This window comes from Ceratotherium simum, chromosome 22 (assembly GCF_057802395.1).
Source record: "Ceratotherium simum simum isolate JZ-2026a chromosome 22, ASM5780239v1, whole genome shotgun sequence".
Taxonomy (NCBI): domain Eukaryota; kingdom Metazoa; phylum Chordata; class Mammalia; order Perissodactyla; family Rhinocerotidae; genus Ceratotherium; species Ceratotherium simum.
Genome location: NC_141921.1, coordinates 24,267,470 through 24,288,737, shown reverse-complemented (window position 1 = coordinate 24,288,737; position 21,268 = coordinate 24,267,470). Strand labels below are relative to the sequence as shown.

The following is a 21,268-nucleotide window of genomic DNA, read 5'->3' as shown; positions in this document are numbered from 1 at the left end:
CAGAGACTAGGAGGCGCCCCCAGTCATAACAAAGCTGGGCTGTGTTGAGGGAGGGAGAGACATTTAGGAGCCTTTCCCCCTCCCTCCATGGAAGTCTCAGCACACGGAGGAGGGGGACCTCCCTTCCCCCCATGCTAGGGACAGCTGGAAGGCAGTTTTGCCACGTGCCCCCTCCTACCTCTCCCCTCACCGGGCCATGTTTTACTGGCGGGCAGGGGCACAGAACTGGAAGGTAAATCATGTTCACCAGTTGCCTCCTGTCCTACCTACAAACAGGGGGAGGCAGGTAGAGCGAGCCTGTCGTTCTCACGCCGAGAGCTGGCTGGGACAGTGGACACTGAGCGTGCTCTGCAGACCCTGTCCCAGCCCTAATGCTGCAGAGGCTCCTGAGTGCTCAGTTCCCAAGATTTAGACTCCCGGTGGCAGGTGGAAGGCACCTCCTGACCACGGCCTGAGCCGTGATCTCCAACATGATGTACCAGCAGGCCTGTGTTTTGAGGGGTATCAGGACATGACAGCTATTAAGAAATGAATCATCCTTTTCCCCCCATTCAACTAGCATTCTTTGTCCTTACACCCCATCAATCGGAACCCCAGAAGGAAGGGGGTGTTAGGGGCTGGTGTTGGTGGCATATCAGCTTGAACTCCTTCCAAGTTCACTCTTATCCCAAGAGCTTCAGAGTCTTTGTCACTTCTTCAAGGGGTGCTGACTTCTCACCGATCTGTGTCTCGCCCCTCCCCTCCCATCCCAGATAGGAGAGCCACTCCCCTGTATCTCTCTGACCCAAGCGTGCACCACCCATTGGAGGAAGGCGAGAGTGGATATGGGGAGGCCACACCACTGCCACTGCCGTTGCCAGAGCGCTGGGTCCCCAGGGTCCAGAAGCAAGGGTGAGCTTGAGCCGAGCAGCACTGGTGAGGATATGGGAAGGCACGAGAGCTATTTGGGAGGTAGATCCACAAATAGTGAAAGGGAGTGAGTGGGGGTGGAATTCAAGGATGATTCCCAGATTTCCAGTTTAGGAAGATGCACGGCTGGTGAAGCAATCTATGAAGATGGCACACAAAATGGTTCGGGCTGGTAACATTGCTAGGGGGCAGTTGGGGGAGCGTGATATAGACGACCATGGAGAGGAAGAATTCAGTCTGCGGCATGCCGTGTGTGGGGCCGTGGACCATCAGGGTGGTGTGTGGGTCTGGAGTTCAGGGGCAAGGTCTTCACTGGAGACCTAAATGTGTGATGTGGGGATTATCAGCGTTTGGATAGTGGCATTAGAGCCACAGGAAGGAATGGAATGTAGACTAAAAAGAGAGGAAGGCTAAGGCCAAAGGCCTGGAAGCACCAATATGAAAGCAAATTGTCAGCGGGAGGGAGTGATGAGCAGTGTCAGATGCTGAAGAGGGGGAAGGACAGACGGAAGGTCAAGAGGTAAGCTGTGGCCAGACTGAGAAAGGTCTAGAAGCCAAGAGAGACGCTTGGATTTGGGAAAGAGGAAGTCATGTGGTGCTCTGGGCTGGAGCACTTCCCCTGCAGTGAGGAGGGTGTAAGCCAGATGACAGGCGCTGAGAAATGACTTGGCAGACACCCTCTCAGGAAGCGTGGCTGGGAAGGGAGAGAGAGAGATGGGTGACAGCCAAAGGGGGGTGCACAATCAAGGAAGGGGTGTTGTTTAGTGTGTTTCTAAGATGAAAACAAAGTGTGTTTATGGACTAATAGGAAGGAAACAGAGGGGAGGAGGGATTGGAGAAATGGGGAGCAGGAACGCCAATCATGGCAGTGACATGGCAGTGAGTACCACAGGCACAGCATCCTTAGTGCCTCCCCACCCAAATTCAATGGCAAGGTTCATACAATTTTTCTGTGATGTAGGAGACAAGGTTGTTCAGCAGACTGAGTGGGTGAGGCTGCCCCAGAGATGAGAATGGTCCCAAGATGGAGCCTGTGGTTCAGAATGGTCCAGAGCCAGGGGGAGGATACATGAGGGACTGAGCTGAGTGGGAGACACCAAGAAGCGCTGGGTCAAGAGGAAAGAGGGAGCAAGGTGGGGTCAGATTAATTTCTGGGTTCACAATCTGAGACCTGGGGACATTGATAGACACAATTCTACCCTTTACCTCCCTCCCTGACCCTCATTGCTCCAGATTGATCTGCTCATTTTTAGTAAAGTGTTAATGGCTAACACTTCTCAAAATATTTAATTTTTTTTCATTTCCCATGTATTTATTATCTAACGCCCAAAGTTACAATGTTGAACATGAAAGCAACAATCATAAAAAAATAATAATCACTAACGAGCAGACCACCAATGAACTTACTGCCTGGTTAAATATTGTTCTCCACTCAGAAACTAGCACATATTCTAACACATGGGTATCTTTGTGTTTCTCATTTACTATTTTTGACTTACTAAGAATGTGATCTTAGGTAAGTTATTTACCTCTCTGTGCCTCCATTTTATCATCTGAAAAATGAGAATGTAAAGATATCTACTTCATGGAATTATTGGGCAGTTTAAATGAATTAATATCTGGCATATTCAAAATATTTAATTTTAACAATGGCTTTCAACTCAAAGATCTCAGCAACAACAGAATCTTCCTGAAACACAGGCTGACAGAGAGCAGCTATCTCATCGCTGTGTATCAAAAATTTGCACCACCCCCTTGCCCCAGCCTCCCAGAAATCCTTCACCTTGGGAAATCTGCCATAATCTGGCACGGCAACAGAAAACAGAAAGGAAAACCTCACTGTCTTTGCTGCTCCAGAAAGCAGCTTCCAGGGTGCTGGGTTTGACCTGACAACCAGTTGAAGAGCATTCCTTCATTCAACAAATATTGTTGAACATCTACCATGCTCCAGGCTCTGTCCTAGATGCTGGGGACACAGGGGTGAATAAAAGACCCTAAACCCCTGGACAGTGGGGCACGGACTTATGGGGACAAAGGGGCAGGAGGGCTGTGTGCTCAGAGCCAGGCACTCTGCAAGCGTGGACCTTTACAGGCATGACTGTGAGGTCAAGCTTTTTGCCTACTTTACTAATGCAGCTACTGAGGCCCAGAATGAACTGGGGCCAGGATTTGCCCTGGGTTGGCCTTACTCCAAAGTCTGTGCTCAGAAAGTGTGTCCTCTTGTGCTTCTCAGACTCTCAGGCACAAGAAGCGCTTGGGATCTTGTTAAAATGCAGATTCTGATTCACAAGTGGGCGTTTGAGCCTAAGAGGCTGCATTCCCAAGTTTCCTGGCAAGGCTTTGGACCACACTGGAAAGCAAGGGCCTAGTGTCTTCCAAATTCATCTGACCATGAAATCTTTTTCTCCTAGGGCACTCTTTTATTTATTTATTTTTTTGGTGAGGAAGATCAGCCCTGAGCTAACATCCAACGCTGATCCTCCTCTTTTTTTGCAGAGGAAGAGTGGCCCTGGGCTACCATCCATGCCTGTCTTCCTCTACTTTATATGGGACGCCGCCACAGCATGGCTTAACAAGCGGTGCGTCGGTGCACGCCCGGGATCCGAACCTGCCAACCCTGGGCTGCTGAAGGGGAGCGTGTGCACTTAACCACTTGTGCCACTGGGCAGGCCCCCAGGGCACTCTTTTAATAGTCCCTCCCTCACCTCCTGAAACCCAAGAAATGTTTGGCTGAATGAATGAATGCATGAATGCCACCCCTGGGCCTCCCACTGTCTCTGTACTTGCTGTCTTAGCATCCCTATTTGCATAACTGACCCTTTGCCTTGGTTTCCCTGCTGAGTCCCTGGCTCCACACAGGGAGTGCAGACTCTCTAAAAGTCCCTCCACTGGGCTAGGGTTCCTCTCGTGGGGGCCGGTCCTGCTCCAGCCCGGAAGAAAGCGAGGGCTGGAACCTGACCCCCCTTCGCCCCACCCTTGGGAGTTTCCTCTGAGCCTGCCCTGACCCCACCTGGCTGACTGGCCTGAGCCTGCCTGCCGTGCCTCTGTCCTAAAATGCCAGCTGCCTCCCTCCAACAGGCCCGAGGAAAATGTCATTTCGGTGCTTTGTGTCTACTCTTCAGCAGGTATTAAATCTAGAATAATGGGAATTAGTACACAGAGGAAGTTGAGGATAAGACTCCCCCGAGGGCCCTGATTTCTCACCTAACAATCAGGGCCTGGTGGAAGGACTTGGTGATTCAGGAGCTCTAGCTGTCAGGCCAACCCTCACCCACAGGGCCTTGTGAAGTATGCTCAGCAGTTTGGGAAAGGTACTGCGGCCTGCTGGGCTAGCACGCTTCCCCAGGCTCCCCTGGGGAGGCACCTAATCTCAACAGCACAAATGGGGTCACCTTTGGGGTGCTGCAGCCTCTGGGGACAGGTCCTGGCTCCTGCAGGGCGGGGCTGAGGGGAAAGGAGTGGGGAGGTGGGACAGCACGGGAAGCCCTTCCTCTGTTCATTCTTGGGCGAGGTCAAGACTGAGGTCATCGAAAGGTGAGGAGAGGAGTGGATGATTGAAGGCCCATCTCCTGGGAGCTCCACCTTCAGACCTGGGAGCTCTCCGCCTAAGAGTTTCCTGGACAGACTCAATGTGCATCATTGTCATCATCGACATAACAGGAACCCTAGAGATGCAGATGCCACACTCTGCTCCTGGATACTCTGATTCAGAAGATCAGGGGCGGGCCTGGGTATCTACATCTGTAACTGGGACACCTGGGGACAGAGATGGTCAAGCCTGTGGGCCCTTGAATCAGACTAGGTTTAAATCCAGGCTCTCCCCCTACCTAGCTGTGCGGTTTTAGGCCAGTAACTGAATCCCCTTAAATCTCGGTTTTCTCAACTGTAAAATGACCAACTTCTTAGGAGAGTCCTAAGGTTTAAGGAGAGAAATGCGCACCTCTCAGCACGGGCTTGAGGTTCCCTAAAGAACAGCTTCCAGGACAGATAATGACGATGCTGAGGGAGGGGGAATGCAAACTTGACGTTCCGCAAACACAGCTTGCTGCTTTAAGCCTTCGTCCAGGCGGCTCCCTCCATCTAGGACCTCCTCCCCCAGCATTATCCTCCTCCGACAGACACCTGCTCATTCTTGGAGAGCCTGCTGGCACCTCTGGGTGAAGCCTGCCCTGCCCCTCCTATTCTCTTGGAATTCCCTGGGCCTGTGGGAGCTTATAACTGTCTTAGGGGAAGGCACTTGGTTTTCAATGGTGTTTGTACCCAGGATGCCCAGCCCGGGGCCACTGCACTAGGTACCCAGCCTACTGCTCCTGCCCAGTCCACAGCTTATGCAGTGGGCTCCCCGGACTCTCGGCAGTTCTGTCAGATATTTGCTCTTGGGAGGCAACACAGGAAGGAAAAGCATTCTCTCTTCCCCTCCTGGCCTATCTCTCCCCATGGGGGTCTCAGCACCCACGCCAAGACTGCCTTCCCCAACCCCGCAGTGCTCTTGCCCACGCCCTGCCCTCATCGTCGCCTCCTGCCTGCAGAGACCCGCGCCTGCCTACCAAGCCAATGGGGCCACGGCCTGCTCAAAACCCTCCAGACTCCTCATTAGCCTTCCTGGGTTAGCAGACTTTCACGTCACCCTGAAGTTCCTCCAGACCTTGAACATGCCTTGAGCCTACAAAGACAGGTTTCCACTGCTGGAATGCTTCCCCCTGCTCCCTCTCTTCCTCTGCTCTCTGCTAGCTGTCCTGCAAGTCTCAGCTTAAACACCACTTGCTCTAGGAGACTTCTCTGACCCCTTGAGTCTAGATAGTTGTTCCTCTTTTTTTTTTGGGATTGTGGCAAAATATATATACCATAAAAGTCACCATGTTAACCATTTTTACATGTACGGTTCAGTGGCATTAAGTACCTTCACATTGTTGTGCAACCATCACCACCATCCAGCTCCAGAAAACTTTTCATCTTGCAAAACTGAAACTCTGTATTCGTCAAACACTAACCTCCCATTCCCCCCTCCCCCGAATCCCTGGCGACCACTATTCTACTTTCTGTCTCTGGATTTGAGTACTCTAGGTACCTCATATAAGAGTAATCACCCAGTATTCGCCCTTTTGTGACTGGCTTATTTCACTTAGTATAATGACTTCAAAGCCAGCCCTGGGGGTCTAGTGGTTAAGTTTCGGCATTCTCGTTGCCTCGGCCCAGGGTCGTTCCCTGGTCAGGGAACCATATCGCTCATCTGTCGGTTGTCACACTGTGGTGGCTGCGTGTGGCTGTGATGCTGAAAGCTTTGTCACCAATATTTCAAATACCAGCAGGGTCACCGATGGTGGACACATTTCAGCAGAGCTTCCAGACTAGACAGACTAGGAAGAAGGACTTGGCCACCCACTTCTGAAAAAATTGGCCATGAAAACCCTATGCATAGCAGTGGATTATTGTCTAATACAGCGCCAGAAGGTGAGAGGATGGTGCCAAAAATGACCAGGCAAGATTCCACTCTGCTGTACACAGGGTTGCTAGGAGCTGGAATCCACTCGACAGCACTAACAACAAAATGTCTTCAAGCTTCATCCATGTTGTAGCATGTAGAATTGCCTTCCTTTTTAAGGTTGAATAATATTCCACTGTACATCTATACCACATCTGGTTTATCCATTCATGCATCGATGGACACTTGGGTTGCTTCCACCTATTGGATATTGTGAATAACGCTGCTGTGAACATGTGTATGGTTGTCTTTCTTTTGTACCCTTATCTAGGAAATTTGTCCATGTCCTTAGTGCATTTGAGAGCTCGGGCACAGCACAGACCCTCAATAAATGTCTTGCTGAACGACTGAGTAATCCCTCACATTCTATAAGTGTGGCACCCATCAAGTAATTGATTTATACTTTAACTGGCATCTTCAGGAAACACAGAGCCTTGAACCAGAAGAGAGAACTCCTGTAGGATTTGGGATCCCAGTATGGACAGGAAGGCTCTGAGACCCTCAAAGCCTCCATACAGTGAGCCAGCCCTGCGAGAGGGCAGACTCAAGTGGGCCTGGGAACCTGCCTACCCCCTAGCTCATTCGTACCCCGTGTCTCAACTTCTGCCTTCCACAAAACATTGATGGATCTGACTACATCAAAATGAAGCATTTCTGTCCAAAGAAAGACATCATAACAAAATAGACAGATGAATGATTAGGAGAAGTTTTTGTAACCTCTAAAATTGACAGAGGGCAATATCTGGAATGTAAAAGAAACTTCTGCAAATCAATCTAAATTAAGACAGGAAGTCTGACTTAAAAATAGGCAAAGAGTATGAATAGGCAATTCACAAAAAGAGGTGTTCAAACAGCTAACAGGCATATAAAGATATTCAAACTTACTAGCAATCAGAGAAACGCCAATTAAAACAATGAGATGGGACTTTAAACTCATGAGAATGGCAAAAATTAGAAAGGTGGATAATATTAGGTATTGGTGATGACAAGGGGAGACAGAAACTCTGGTGCACTCTTCATGGAAATCTGCCCTGGCACAGCCATTCTGGAAAACATTATGGCAGAATATAGAAAATTAACATATTAACTTAGGGAACCCAATCATCCATTTGTATAGCCCAGAGTTATTCTCACATAGAGTCCCAAGAAAGCATGTACAAGGATGGTCTTCAGAACTTCATGTGTGGTGGAGAGGAGTTACAGACAAGCCAGGGGTCTATCCCCAGGTGAATAGATACATAGACTGCAATGGATATACAACTTATAATGCAACCCAGCATTTAGAAACCATGGACTAAACACAAACAAGGAGAAGAGCTAGATCTTTAAAATATAGTGTTGAGTAAATAAAGTCAGAAATTGGATGAAATTTATAGTTCACTATCATTTATATAAATTAAAAATACATATACACACAAAACAATCCTACACATTTTATAAGGATCCATGCATATTTCAAGACAGATATCAAATATATCAGAGTGGCTACTGATGGGGGAGGGTAACAAAAGTCTTGGATTAGGGATAAAGGAAGGAAAAAATTTTAAATGAGACAAGAGAGGAGCCTTACATAGATAGATGATAAACTGTCATGGTCTGAGGGTAGGATTAATTCAATGTCAGACACCTGAGCTGGAAAATAAGAAGCAGAAAATAAAAAACACCCACTGTGTCTTCCACATGACTCAGGAAAATTGTCCTTGTAACAGTTTCCTCTTTCCATGTTTCTTGTAAAAAAACGTCATAGGAGATGTGAGTGCCAACGGTCTTTGAACAAAGGGAATTTTCATCTTGCTGGAGGTAAAAGGCTTCAGTGAAGATCTTGTCCCTGGACGGATGTTTTAGGAAGAGTAAAGCCTGAGTAGTCAGCTCCCCCAGACAGAACTCACAGTGATGCTGCCCAGGGGTGGGTGGCTGGGGAGGGAGGAGGCTGTGGCAGATGTCTGAAAGGCTGGAGATGGGAATCTCTTGTGTCCTCTCTATCAAGTTCTCAGGAGCAGCCATACACGACATTGGAGGGTAGGAATGGATCAAGGCTACGAAGCTCAGCAAGTCCACCCTCCTTCATCCACTGCCCCTGCTCCCTGAAGCACAGCCAGGTAGGCTGTCTGCAGAGGTAGTGAGCTTCACATCTCTGGAAGCCAAGATGGCCTGGCCGGTGGGCAAGATCTCCCATGGCACGCGGCTTAGACTAGTGACCTATTCTAATATCTCTGCATCCTTTTTGTTTTGTTGATTAAAGAACTTCCAAGTCCAGCTCTACATAGACAAGGTGGGTAATAGTATCCTTATTTTACAAGTGAGGAAATGGAGGCCAAAGAAGATGGATTCATTCACTCATGGTCACATAGGTTGTAGGGACACGACCGAAGCTGGAAGATGAGTTTCCTGACACTCAGGCCAAATTTCAAGACATATACCAAATATGCCAGAATATCTTCCTCTCAGCCATGGATCTGCCATGGGTCAGCCCTTCTAGACACAATGACAAGGTCCAGGAGGACAGGGCCACACAGGTCCTGGGAGGAGGGGATGCCAACCTTGAAGTGGCTGTTTTCATGCTAAGAACATTGAACATGGATTGAAAATAAACCATTAAACTTCTACATGCTTCTTATTGCCAAATAATGTGCCAGGCGCCCACACATCACCACCAAGTCTCACCCAATCTCTGAGCCTCTCCCCATCCTTGACTCTCACCCCTGAAAAGGCGATGGAGGAAGCAACTAGGGTCAAGGAAGCTGGTACGTGGGACTCAGGCTGGAGTCAGGCAGCAACTCATAGACAAACCGCCCGGGGCCGGAGTTGACTCTCCCACACTTGCTCATCTCAGAAAGGGCCATCAATCATCTCACACAAAATGCCTGAGCATTCTCTGATAATACACTTGTATCTCAAATGGTCTAAATTTCAAAGTCTCTGCTTTCTCCCTTTAAAGTTACATCAGTCACACTTGCTTACTTTCAATCAATAAATAGATGTAGCTACTTAATAATGGAACTTATTCTATTTCCTATTTGAAAACCTAGAAGATGGACACATAATTTTTTGAGGTTTCTGGATTGTAATTGCACTTAATTGAGTATAAGTTAGACATTGGCAGGGAGGAAGGCTATTTGTGCCGCAACGTGAGCCCTGATTTTCTGCTCTAGACCACATAGGAGATTCTCAAACAAATTTCTGAGCATTATCTTGGGGCTCTCAGGAATCTAACTGTACATACATTATTTTTAGCATCACACAAGTTCCTTATAATGATGATTTTCAAGGCTAGGACTGATGTCCCCTTAGAGATCAATTCAGTTTAAAATTTTCCAACAATACAGAAACAAATAGGTAGAAAGTGAAAGGCAGTTTCCAGTGGGGAAACTCCCCACAAGAGAGGGGCCACAGAGGTGAACCCCTACACCACTTGGGACTTTGTGGATACGGCCACCCCACTGGCTCTAGGGTGGGCACAGCATCCTTCTCTGATGTCGGGCTTCACATGGGCTGCAGTGGGGCTCCTGGCATATTTCTCTGATAGAGTTCATGGTGATGGCCACACAGGACTCCCAATGTCTCCCTGAAGAATGACCCCTTATAGCAGAAGAGTGGAGCCTCCAGCATCTTAGGCTCCATGCCAATGTGGAAGCAAGAGGTGATGGGGACTTTCTATCTGCTGATCATCTCACAGTTCAGGCAAAATAAGAAACTGAGGAGTTCTGGGAGGAAGATGAAGATGCTATAATAACGTGAAGTAGGTTAAGCTGTTTCTGGTGCCCTCCCTCATTTCCCATTTCCTATGGTGCCCACTCAACTGGCTATATGACCCCAACACATCTCCCTGTATCCCATCCCAATTTGCCCAATCCATGCCACCCCAATACATCCTGACTCACCCTCATCTCACCCCATCCCACCATGACATTCACCTCTACTCCACCATATCCCAATTGCCCCATTCCACCCCACCCCAACTCCATCCATCCCATCCCAGTCCATTCTAACCCATTCCTATCCCACCCCACCCCATCCAATCCCAATAAATCCCGTGAATACTCTATACCCCACCTTCTCAATCCCACTCCAAACCATCATGTTTTAGTCAATCCTATTCCATTCCATTCTACAACCCATCTCAATCCACCCCAGTTTATTCTATCTATTCCATTCCAATACATCCCAACCCTCTCTTGATCTGACCCAACTCACTCCTTCCTACCTGATCTCAGTCCATCTCAATTTATCTTACTTTGCTGATCCCATCCCATCGCATTCCATTCCATCCCCTCTCCTCTCAGCCCCTGCTTGGTGAATGTTCTCATTTGTGATTGTATGTGGAGGCATGACCATTCTTCATGTCACATGAAGCTACATGAGAAAGCCAAAGATCTAAGAGCTAAGTGTGTATTTGGGTGGGAAAGGAGGAAAAAAAGATGCAGAATCTCACCTTTAAAGGAGGGGTATGAAAAGATAGTCAGGGGGTTGAGCTCTCAAGAGTCCAGAAAGAAAATAAATATGAGTTTCCTTTGTTTCTCTTAACTTACAAGAGCCAGGAAAGAGCTCTAAGAACTACACCACCATTTTCAGTTTGAGAACCTCCCACAATGCCTAGCCCACCCCTTCCTTTCTGTGGGTCCAAAGGAGAGCCAAGTTCTATTTAAAGCCAGTGAATCCCGAGACAGATTCTCTGTGAGGCAGAGGACTCTGAAATAATCCTCCATTTGCAGGTTCACTCAGGTGTTCCCCTGCTGTCCGGGAAAATCTCTGCAGCAAGCAGAGAGGAGGGATTGGGAGGCCATATCCCACTCAAGGACCAAATCTCAAAGAGGGTGGTGTCAGTGGCATTCTCCAACCTCTAGGGGGCGCTACAGGGTCCTCCCTCTTTACTCCTCCAGGAAGAGGGTGCTGACATGGGCTGATGGGTCGGCTGAGTTGGCCAGGATCTAATGGGTGTGCTTTCAGTGGGAGGAGTAAAGAGGAAAGCCTTGCTGTTGCACATGGTGGCACCCTAGAGGAACATCGTGTTAGAACAGTTTCTCTTATAATTCTAACAGGCTGGTGCAGAAAGCAAGTAGACAGTAGTAGTAGTAGCAGCATCTAACACAGACCAGATGCTAACAGTGGTCCAGCACTGTGACAAATGCTTTCCATGAACTAAAAGGATGGGCCCTGGAATCAGGTAGCCCTGAGGGTCAATCCTGGCTCCTCTACCCATCTGCTGTATAACCTTGGTCTAATTGCTTAATTTCTGAGCCTCAGTCTCTTCAAATATAATATTATAGTGCCTTGATTATTGTAAGAATTGAACAGTAATGTCTAATTACAAAGCACTTAGCCAGCACTCAGTCAAGGAGAGCTATTATTATGAGTATGCAGAAGGGCTAAGGGCTGCCTCCCCCTTGGGGATACCCCTTCACCATTTCCCACTCCTCCAAGCCCCTTGCCTTGGGAACGTCCAAGGAAATCTAAGGAAAAGGGAGCCATCGTCTCCAGAGGACTTGCCTCTGATCCTCTCAACAGGTGTTTACTGAGTGTCTGCTATGCGCTGTGGTCTGGGCTACACTGCCTGCCTGAGTTCACAGAGATTTAGGGAATAAAGATGGACATCATCTCATGACATGAGACATTCCAACATGTCCTGATGAGTTTTACAACAGGGGGAACTTGGGCAGTTGTGAGAGCCCACAGCAGAGTTCAGTTGAGATGGGTGTTTGGGACTTGAAACAAACCAAGCAAGACTTTGGAGTCACCCCCCAGGAGCTTGTGGTGGAGATGGATGAACAATGGCTGCTTGAGGGGTTAGAAGTTTGGGATCCAGGCGTCAAGTGCCAAATGCAGCGTGGCACAACTGATGAGAGCAGCCTGGTGGGAAGAGTAGGGCGGAGGCAGGAAGCCAGGGCAGAAGGATTCCAGGAGTGTAGCACCAGCTGGGTCCCCTTAGAAGTTGGACAGCAGTGTGGTTACGAAGAAGGGATTTGGAGTCAGGCAGATCTGGGTTCAGTCCCTGGCTTGGTCATTGACTTGTTGTGTGGATAAGTTATGTGTCCTCTCTGAACCGATTTCTTCATGTATAAAATGAGGATCATAATACTGCTGGTCTCATCAGGTTGTAAGGATTGAGTTAATACATGAAAGTGCTTGGGATGGTGCCAGCACATGGTGAGGACTCAGTGGACATCAGCTATTAGTGTTACTCCCTTGGGTGCCCAGACAGCTTTCTGAGCACATTGGGTAGGGAGGACGTGGTGAGGGTGTGCAGACTTCCTGGCTGAATCCTTTGTCCTCAGTGTGCCTGTTCAGCCCCAGCTCCCACTTAATGGGCACATTTGATGAGGTAGGCATGTGCTGGGCCTGTTGCGTCTGTGATTTCGAATCCTTCCCACAACACAGGAATGACCTGTCCCTTTTGAAGAGGTCAGATCAGCTCGTTCTCCAACAAGGAACATCTGGCTCTGCTGAGCAATCAGATTCCTTTAATCCTGCTGGCATGACAATGGTGATGAAACAGAGGCAGGTCAGACACACAAGTCAAGGTGATGCTGCCAAAGCCACCTGCTGGACTCTTCTAGACAAACTCAAACCTTGCAGTGTCCAAGACTCTGCAATCTGGTTCTCCAGTCCCCTTGCACCTGATTCTAGCCTCACCTTCAACAAAGCCACACACTCACCAGCCCAAGATATGGTCAACCTTGTCTGTTGTAGTCAGCTTATTTTTTTAAAACCATAAACCCACAGCTCAATTGCAAATGGAAATTCAAATCCATACATTGGTGCCTTTCCTTTGGGGAAGGTGGAGAGGAGAGTTCTATGCTAAGGGTATACTGGTGCATTGGTTCTAAGAAGCTGTCTTACCTAAATCTGTGACATTTAGTTCTGGTGGGGAAAGTAACTGGTCCCCAGACAAGTTCTTTCTGGTCTTTCTGGTAACTTTGTGTTAACTTGCTGGCAAGGAAGCCTCTGCCAACCAGCTGGCTTCCTGGACCCTAAAACTCTTGACTTAGCCTTATCAGCCCCTAGAAAAAATATCCAAGAAAAAACAAATTTTTTTAAACATCTGCTGATTTAACAACCATCTATCTGGCACCAATTCTATGCCAGGGCCTGAGCTGGGTGCTGGGGGTACCAAGAGAAATAAAGCACCTCCCAGCAGCTAAATTTGAGAACAATTGAGAGTTTTGAACTGACAGAACTTGATGTCCACCTGATAAGGAAGGAGTTGAGGATGATACTAAGATTTCTGGGCTGGTTAACTGGGAGGCTACAGGTATCACCAGCCTACAGAGGGAATACTGGAGGCTCAGGAGAGGAGCTGATGAGTTTGCTTTGGAATGGAAACATGCAGGTGAAGATATCCAAGAGCCAGCCAGATATATGGGCTGTCTAGACCCAGAGTTTCCGTGGGCTAGGAAGCTAACAGACATATATCAAGAGAAGTGTCTTGGCAGGAGAGATCTGTCTGGAAGTTTCAGAGTGTAGTAGTGGAAGGGATGGGCCTGAATGAGCTCACCCAGGAAGTGGTGAAAGGAAATGAGGAAAAGAACAGGAGTGGATACTGCAAGAAACTTGCAGGAGGAGAATAAATGCTACTATTAGAGACTGAGAAGAACAGCCAAGAGGCAGGAGGGGAAATCAACAAAGCACAGTGTCCCAGAAGCCCAAGGAAGAGAAATTTTAAAAGGAGTAACCGGAAATGTTCACAGTCACAGAGAGGTAAAGGAAGAGAAAGACGGAGACAGTATGATGGATTTGGAAATGAGGGTGCTCGTCGGTGATATTTCCTAGCAAATGCCAGTCCTGGGGACAGAAGCCGGAATGCAAGGAGTGCATGGTAGCAGAGACAGTGCCTTGAAGACCCTTAGAAGAAAATCGACTTGTAAAAGAGAGAGATGGGATGGTAGCCAAAAGGTTGGTCAGGCCAAGAAGTCTGGTTAAGCTCGTTTTATGTTAAACATTAAGCTGTTTTTAGGCCAAGGAGAAACCTATAAGGCAAGGCGGGAGAGTGATTGCTGTATAAGAGGGAGAGGAGGTAACTGATGGGAAGTGTCTAAGAGGCTGGGGGCAGGGAGAGTGAGGCAGCACACAGAGGGAAGGGGTTGAGGGTGGAAGGCAAAGGTGGGTGAGGAGGCTCCCCCTTTTCAAATCCTCATATACATTTTATGGTCGTCGTCATTGGGCCAAGGAACGGAGACGGTTCAGTCCTGAGCGTTTTAAAGTCAACAGTGTGAAGAGAACACAAAATGAATGTGCTTCCCCTTCTAAGGTGCCAAATCCTGCGATCATCTGTCACCAAGTCCATTTCCAAATCTCTGCTGCTTGCAAGGCCAAACAGCACATCTAAATGCGGGAAAGGTTTAAAAAGAAATGCACTGGAAGCACTGAAAGCCAGAGCAGCCTGCCAGAGAGCAAGCACTCCCTCCCCCAAGCCATGCACCACCCCCACCCCCAACTTCTCTACAGACCAAAGAGCTGCAAGCAATGAATCTCTAGGAGCAAGATTCCAGCACCACCAAGCAGTGTGCACGCTCCGGTGAGTCGGCCTTCTTCTTCCCCCAGGGGCATGATATGCCCAGGGGGCAGGGAGAAATCTAGCCAGAAAAACTGCCATCACACCGAGGGCATTCTCAGGACCGCTAAGCCAGACCAAGGACCACACATGGACCAATGTCGCAGAGGCCTGACAGCCAGTAGCAGCGGTCCCCTCACGGCCCATGTGGCAAGTCTGGGTGACCAGCGGCGTCGTTATGAACAGTGCAGCCATCCAGTGGGTGTGGGTGTGCGCGAGGCCGGAGCTCCTGGGCGCGTGCACCTCGGGCGCCCCTCTCTGGGTGTCGGCGGCTATGACTCTTCGGAGAACCCGAGCAAGTCCGGCCAAGTAGGGATAGGAGAGCTGGGGCTGGCTTGGGGCGCCCTCCCTGACCAGCAACCCTAACATTCCCGGCTAAGGAGCTGGCGACACGGTCTGCGAGGACCGGCTCACAAGATGTTGGAGCCTAAGGTGGGCCAAAGAGCTCCCCGGGGAAAGGGCGCACTTTCCAAGAAAGGAGAACTGGGATGCTGGGGTGGCCGAGGCCAAGCCTTCAGAGGTTCAGTCGGTGGTTTAACAAAACAGAAAAATTCAACAGGGCTCCAGGCCGGAGGTGCTCTGAGTCCAGGCCTGGGCAGCAGGTGTTACGGGTTCTCTCCCCCAGTGGAAGTCCGTCTTCCGGCTAAATGAAAATGCGGCCCCGGCATCGCCCATTGGACCCGTCCCCACCCGGGCACACGGAACTTTCTAGGCTGTGGCTAGAGCTGAGCCTCAGAGGGGTACAGGGGATAAAGTGGGAGGGCACCAGTCGAGGCCAGTGATCCCCACTGTGGACCGGGTTCTCTCGAAGCTCCGCGTGCCTTCCCCGGTCCGCAAGCTGCAGCCAGCCAGACACCCGCGAAGTTCCGGGACTCGCCGCACCCGCCAGGTCTGCCCCCCTCCCCGACTCGGTCGCCAGGAGCAGGTCCCGCCGCCCGCGCCGCCGCTGCCGCAGCCCCGGCGCTTGGCTGCAGCAGGGCGCGGGAAAGGGCACTTTGGCGCGGAGTGGGAACCGAGGAGAATGTGGCGGCGCGGAGCCTGGCGGCGACACTCCCTCCCCTGTCCGCCGGCACAACTCCCGCCCCCGGCTCCCCGTCGCTCAGCACCCTCCAGCCCCCACCTGAGTCTTCCTGCAAAGCGTGCTCGGGACCCCCGCCCTGGGCGCGCGCCCACCTGACCCCCCTCCTAACCCAGAGTGCCAAGGGAGGGGGACACTTGGGGAGGGGGGTGGTGGCCGCAGTCTCCCGGCGTCTCCGGCGAGGGCGCGGGCTTCATTCGGGAGAAAATGGGCGGGGGCAGGGAAGGGCAGACTCTGCAGACGCGGAAATGGGGAAGGGGCACGCCATTCCTCCAGCACGGGTGTGCCAACCAGAATCGGGATGCGGGGGGAGGGCTCCAGGAAAGTTTATCGGAGAAAAGCCTGGCACCTTGGGGGCTGGGAAGCTGGAGAAACTGAAGCCACGGTCCGGGTGCCCCGCGGATGTCTGTCTCCCAGGCCCCCACACCGGCCGGATCCGGCCAAGTTGCGGCTGAGGTTGGAGGTAGCAATGAGGATGAGGGTAAGGGTGGAGGGAGGACACGGTTGAGGGTGGGGGAGGATGGAGGCAGACAGAGGCGAGGATGTGCTAGAGGGTGGGCGCTTAGGAGGATGGAAGGTTAAGGGGGAGAAGGGGGAAGGGACAGGAACCGCGGTGGAGATGGGTGGGCTCGGTGCTCGGGTGGGGCGCGTGGCGGCCGCCAGCTCCCCGGCGCAGCCGGACTTACCCGCGGCGGCCGAGGCGCTGAGCAGCCCCCAGCCCAGCAGCAGCAGCAGCGGTGGCGGCGTTGGCGGCGGCGGCAGGCGGCCCCAGCGGCTCCCCGCGCCCGGCACGAGCGCCGAAATCCCGGCTTCGGCGCGAGCCCTCCCCGCGGGGCAGCCGCAGCGCCCCTGCTCCCGTCTCCGCGAGAGCGCCATGGCGCGGCCGGCAGCGCCGAGGGAGAGGCTCTGCTCGCCGCCTAGGAGAAAGGAGGTCAGGAGAGCTCCGGAGCTTTTTTCTGCTCGGAAAAAATCCCGGTACGCGGGAGCCCTGAGCTTCTGCGGCTGGAATGAACCAAGTGTCCGCCCGGCCGGGGAGAGGCGCGCTGCGCTCTCGGAAATGACTCGCTCCAATCCCGCTTCGCGGGGTTCGCGCCGGGGGGCGGGGGGGTGAATTATCCCCGGATTAATCACTCCGGAGCCGCTTCTCCGCCGCTCCAAAAGCTGGGGGTGGAAGCGCAGCAAAGGAAAAAATATTGGGGGGTGGGGGTTCCTCTTCAGCGCCACCTCCACCTACAGATAAACCACAAATTACATCTAAAGGGTTGTTTATTCCTGTTTGTTTTACAATTGGCCAGTTTCTTTTAAGTTCAGTCCTCTCGTTTCCATTTATAAGATCACCCATTAATACACCCCCATACACACACGCGGCACACATACAGTGATACAGACACACACGCACTCACACACAGGCACGCACACACGCCTCTTCCACGTTTGTAAATTGGAATACTGTCTGGGAAAAGGTAACCAAAGAAGGACACGGTTCCCCAAGTCACAGCTCTTACGAACTGATCTTGGCTGGTGGTTTGAACTTGCAATCTGAGGCCGGGGGCGATACTTACGAGCCCCATTCGCAATGGCCTTCTACTCCATCCCAGGAGAACGGTGTGTGTGCGTGGACCCAGGATTAAAGAATTAGAGGGAGGGTGGGCGAGTGGGGGGAGGGGCGTTCATTTGGCTCCGTAGGGCCCTACTCCTACCCTAAGACAACATCTCAGGATGGAGGGAGGAGAGCATGTGTGCGCTGGGGGGCTTGAGGGGGGAGGGCACGTGAGGTTGGTGGAAGGACGGTGCAAGAGTTACTTGTACAATTTATCCTCAATTTAAATAACCGGACCCGGCTTCTTCTCACCCTTCCCCTTCCCCTTCCAGCCATCGCCCCAGACCAGGCGAGTTTTTCCCAACGGCATGAGCCGCTCCCCGTTTCTCCGGGGTCTCCGCCTCCGCCAGGCCCCAAGGGCTCAGCGTCTGTCCCCCCCCATTCGGTCGCCGTCTCTGTCTCATCTCCTTTAGGCTCCTCCGTCAGTCACGATGGCTCCTTCGCTGTCTACGCCAAACTCTGGGCAAGAGGGAAGAGACGCTGCGGGGGCGGGGTGGGGGGAGGCCAGAAGGGACGGGGAGGGGCAAAGCCGAGGGGGAGGAGGCCCCCGCCGGCCCGCCCAGCAGAAAGGCACCAGCCGGTGAGCACCCAGCCCCTTTGCCAGAGGCACCTAGGAGAGGCTGCGCTCCGGGCTTAGGAGGTTTGGCCAAGCCGGAGCTCTGGTATCCGCGAACCCAGGGGGCAGTGGCCTGCGGCCGGCGGGGCCTGGGAATTTCGAGAGAGAGCGTGGAAAGGGCTATGGGGTTGCCGATCGGGGTGGAGAAGGTGGGAGGCAGGACCAGAGGAGGGGATGCTTGACCTTGCTCCCCACGAAAAACTTGCTCCCAGAGCCACGATCTCGCAGCTTCCTTGATGCCCGTCTCCCTCCCCTACCCCAAGCTGTTCCGGTTTCCCTGCATGAGCTCATCCCACAGCTGGGGAGCCAGCCCGGTGGCCCCCGGGCTGGCCGCGCTTCCTCAGAAAGGCCGGCCCCATCTCTACCCCCAACACACTTGCTTTCTCGCCCCTCCCCACGCTGCTTCGCTCAGTGCCAAGAACCAACCGAAGCAGCCAGAACTCCACAGTGAAAGGCCCGCTTTATGTCCCTGGGGCAGTGGGGAGGGGGCTTGTCTCTTCCCTTTGTCGAGGCCCAGCCCCCGAAAGAGAGGGCTCAGCCAGCCAAGACTAGCCTAGCCTGGGCCTTCCCACTAGCGCTGGAGAGGAGGGAGGGACTGGCTGAGTGGTGAGTGGGTAGTGGCCTTGGAACAGTTGGTGGGGCCTTCCCTCTCTCCTGCAGGGTGGGGGTCTCCTCCAGAGAAAGGAGCTGGCAGAGATGCCCAGCCCCCCCTGCAGCCCACAGCTGAGCAGAAGAGAGTGTGGGCTGCTCTATAATTCTGGGGCTCCAGGCCAGTGGACTTCCCCCATCCTCTCTCAGCTCCAGAACTTTGCTCTGTGGCTGCAAACAGCAGCTGATGTTTACCCCGAAACCCTCCCTGGCAAAAGGAATATTTGTCATCCTTCTCCCTGGGGGCTGTGAAGGGCAAGGCACCCTTTTTATCCCTGTAACCCACACAGTTAATCACTTCCTCCATCAGTCATCCCTTTCTCTGATCTGTTGGGGTCCACATATATTTACTGAGGCCCCCTGGGCTCTGAGTCCTGTGCCAGCCTGTGCTGTGGGCAATGCAGAGGTGCATAGAGTGTCCAGCTTGGGAGGACGTGGGGCAGAGATGGAAATCCCCACACAACCCATACAGTCAGGCAGTGGTAATCACCATGCCAGAAGGGGCATGTTATAGAGACATATCAAGACAGGAAGCTTTTCTTGGACTTAGGTGATTGGAAGGCTAATTTAAGGAGGGAAGTAGGATTTTTGCTGGACCCTGAGGCCTGGATAGAGATGTTGACAAGGTGAAGATTGATTTACTCAACAAATATTTATTGAGCATCATTACATGCCGGACACTGTGGTAGATAATGAATATACACTCAAGTGAACAGTCCCTGGCTTGATGAAGGCAGGTGATAAATAAACACACACATATATATAAAATTACTAATTAAGGATGCTACAAAGGAAAAGTTTATGGTGCTATGAGAAAGAATTCTGGGGGGCGTACCTTAAATACGTGGTCTAGGAAGGCCTCTCTGAGGTGGCAACCTTGAAAATTCAGCAAGACAGCCAGGCAAAGAGTTGGGGAAAGGGCTTTTGGTACAGAGAGCATGGGCTGGCTCTGAAAACGGAAGTGGACCAGGAGAGGGACAGTGGGGCCAGATCAAGGCAAGCAAGAGGAGACACCCAGGGGATGAGGGAGGGGACAGGCCAGAGCCAGAGCATGCAGGGTCTCATAGGGGATGGTGAGGAGTTTGGATTTCAGTTTTAGGCTTTGGGAAACAGGAGGTGTATTCATTTGCTATGGCTGTTGCCATAACAAAGTACCACACATTGTGCGGCTCAAACACCAGAAACTTACTGTCTCACAGTTCTGGAGGCTGCAAGTCCAAGATCAAAGTGTCGAAGGGTTGGCTCCTTCCGAGTCCTTTCTCTTTGACTTGTAGATGGCCGTCTTCTCCCTAGGTCTTCACACTGTCTCCCCTCTGTACATATCTGTGTCCAAATTTCCTCTTCTTATAAGGACACCAGTCATATTGGATTAGGGCCTACCCTAATCTCATTTTAACTTGATTACTTCTTTTTTTTATTTATTTTTATTTTTTTTTAATTTTTCCCCCAAAGCCCCAGTAGATAGTTGTATGTCATAGTTGCACATCCTTCTAGTTGCCGTATGTGGGACGCGGCCTCAGCATGGCCGGAGAAGCGGTGAGTTGGTGCGCGCCAGGGATCCGAACCCAGGCCGCCAGCAACGGAGCGCGCGCACTTAACTGCTAAGCCATGGGGCCGGCCCAACTTGATTACTTCTTTAAACCCTGTCTTAAAATATAGTCACATTCTGAGGTACTGGGGGTTAGGACTTCAACCTATGAACTTTGGGGGAACACAATTCAGCCCATAACAGGAGGGGAGGACTTTTCAGGTGGAGGGAGGAGAGAGACCAAATTCATGACAGTCAGAATATATATTTAAAGAGATCTCTGTTAAGGCTAAGTATAGCATGACTGCTTTAGCAGGAGATACTCTGGAAAGGTGGACAGCTCTGAAACCAGAGAGGTGGATTTTCATTTCTAGGAAATAGATGCCAAGCAGCATGGCTGGCATGTACTCTAACCTCTCTGAGGGGAACAGATAGGAAGGGAAGGGGGAGGGAAAAGGGAGATGGTTCTGGAGGTTACTGCAGTAGTCTGAGCTGGAAGTGATGTGGGCAAAGGCAGAGATGGGGGCCCTGGGAACATTTGCAGGGCCAGGGAGAGGCAGGAGGCCAAGAGATGATAACAGCCCTCCCCCCTCTAGCCTAGGAGAGTGTGGCTCTCAGCCCAGCCCCCATGGCTGGCTCCCTACCTGCCCACTTCCGTTCTCCCCAGGAGCAATAGGCAGCCATGGATCAAGGTCTCTCCACAATACCACATTGCAAAAAAGCCCCTGTGGTATAGTGACTCGCCAAGATAAGCCTAATATCCAGATAAGATCAGAGTTCATTTTAGAAAGAAAACAAGGCCTGATGCTCTGGAGGACTTAGCCTGATTCAAGTAGGGGCTGTAGACTTGATGCCCTGA

At 51.4% G+C, this 21,268-nt stretch overlaps 1 protein-coding gene across 2 annotated transcripts in view; it reads right to left on the bottom strand.

The window, feature by feature from the left end:
- The window catches only part of CSMD2 (CUB and Sushi multiple domains 2), a 604,641-nt gene extending 587,748 nt beyond the window's left edge, over positions 1–16,893 (bottom strand). For both annotated transcript variants that reach the window (XM_087446344.1, XM_087446345.1), the window contains exon 1: positions 16,704–16,893. In XM_087446344.1, coding sequence (XP_087302470.1) covers positions 16,704–16,893 — 190 coding nt within the window. The remainder of the gene's footprint in view (positions 1–16,703) is intronic.
- Positions 16,894–21,268: the final 4,375 nt, after the last annotated feature.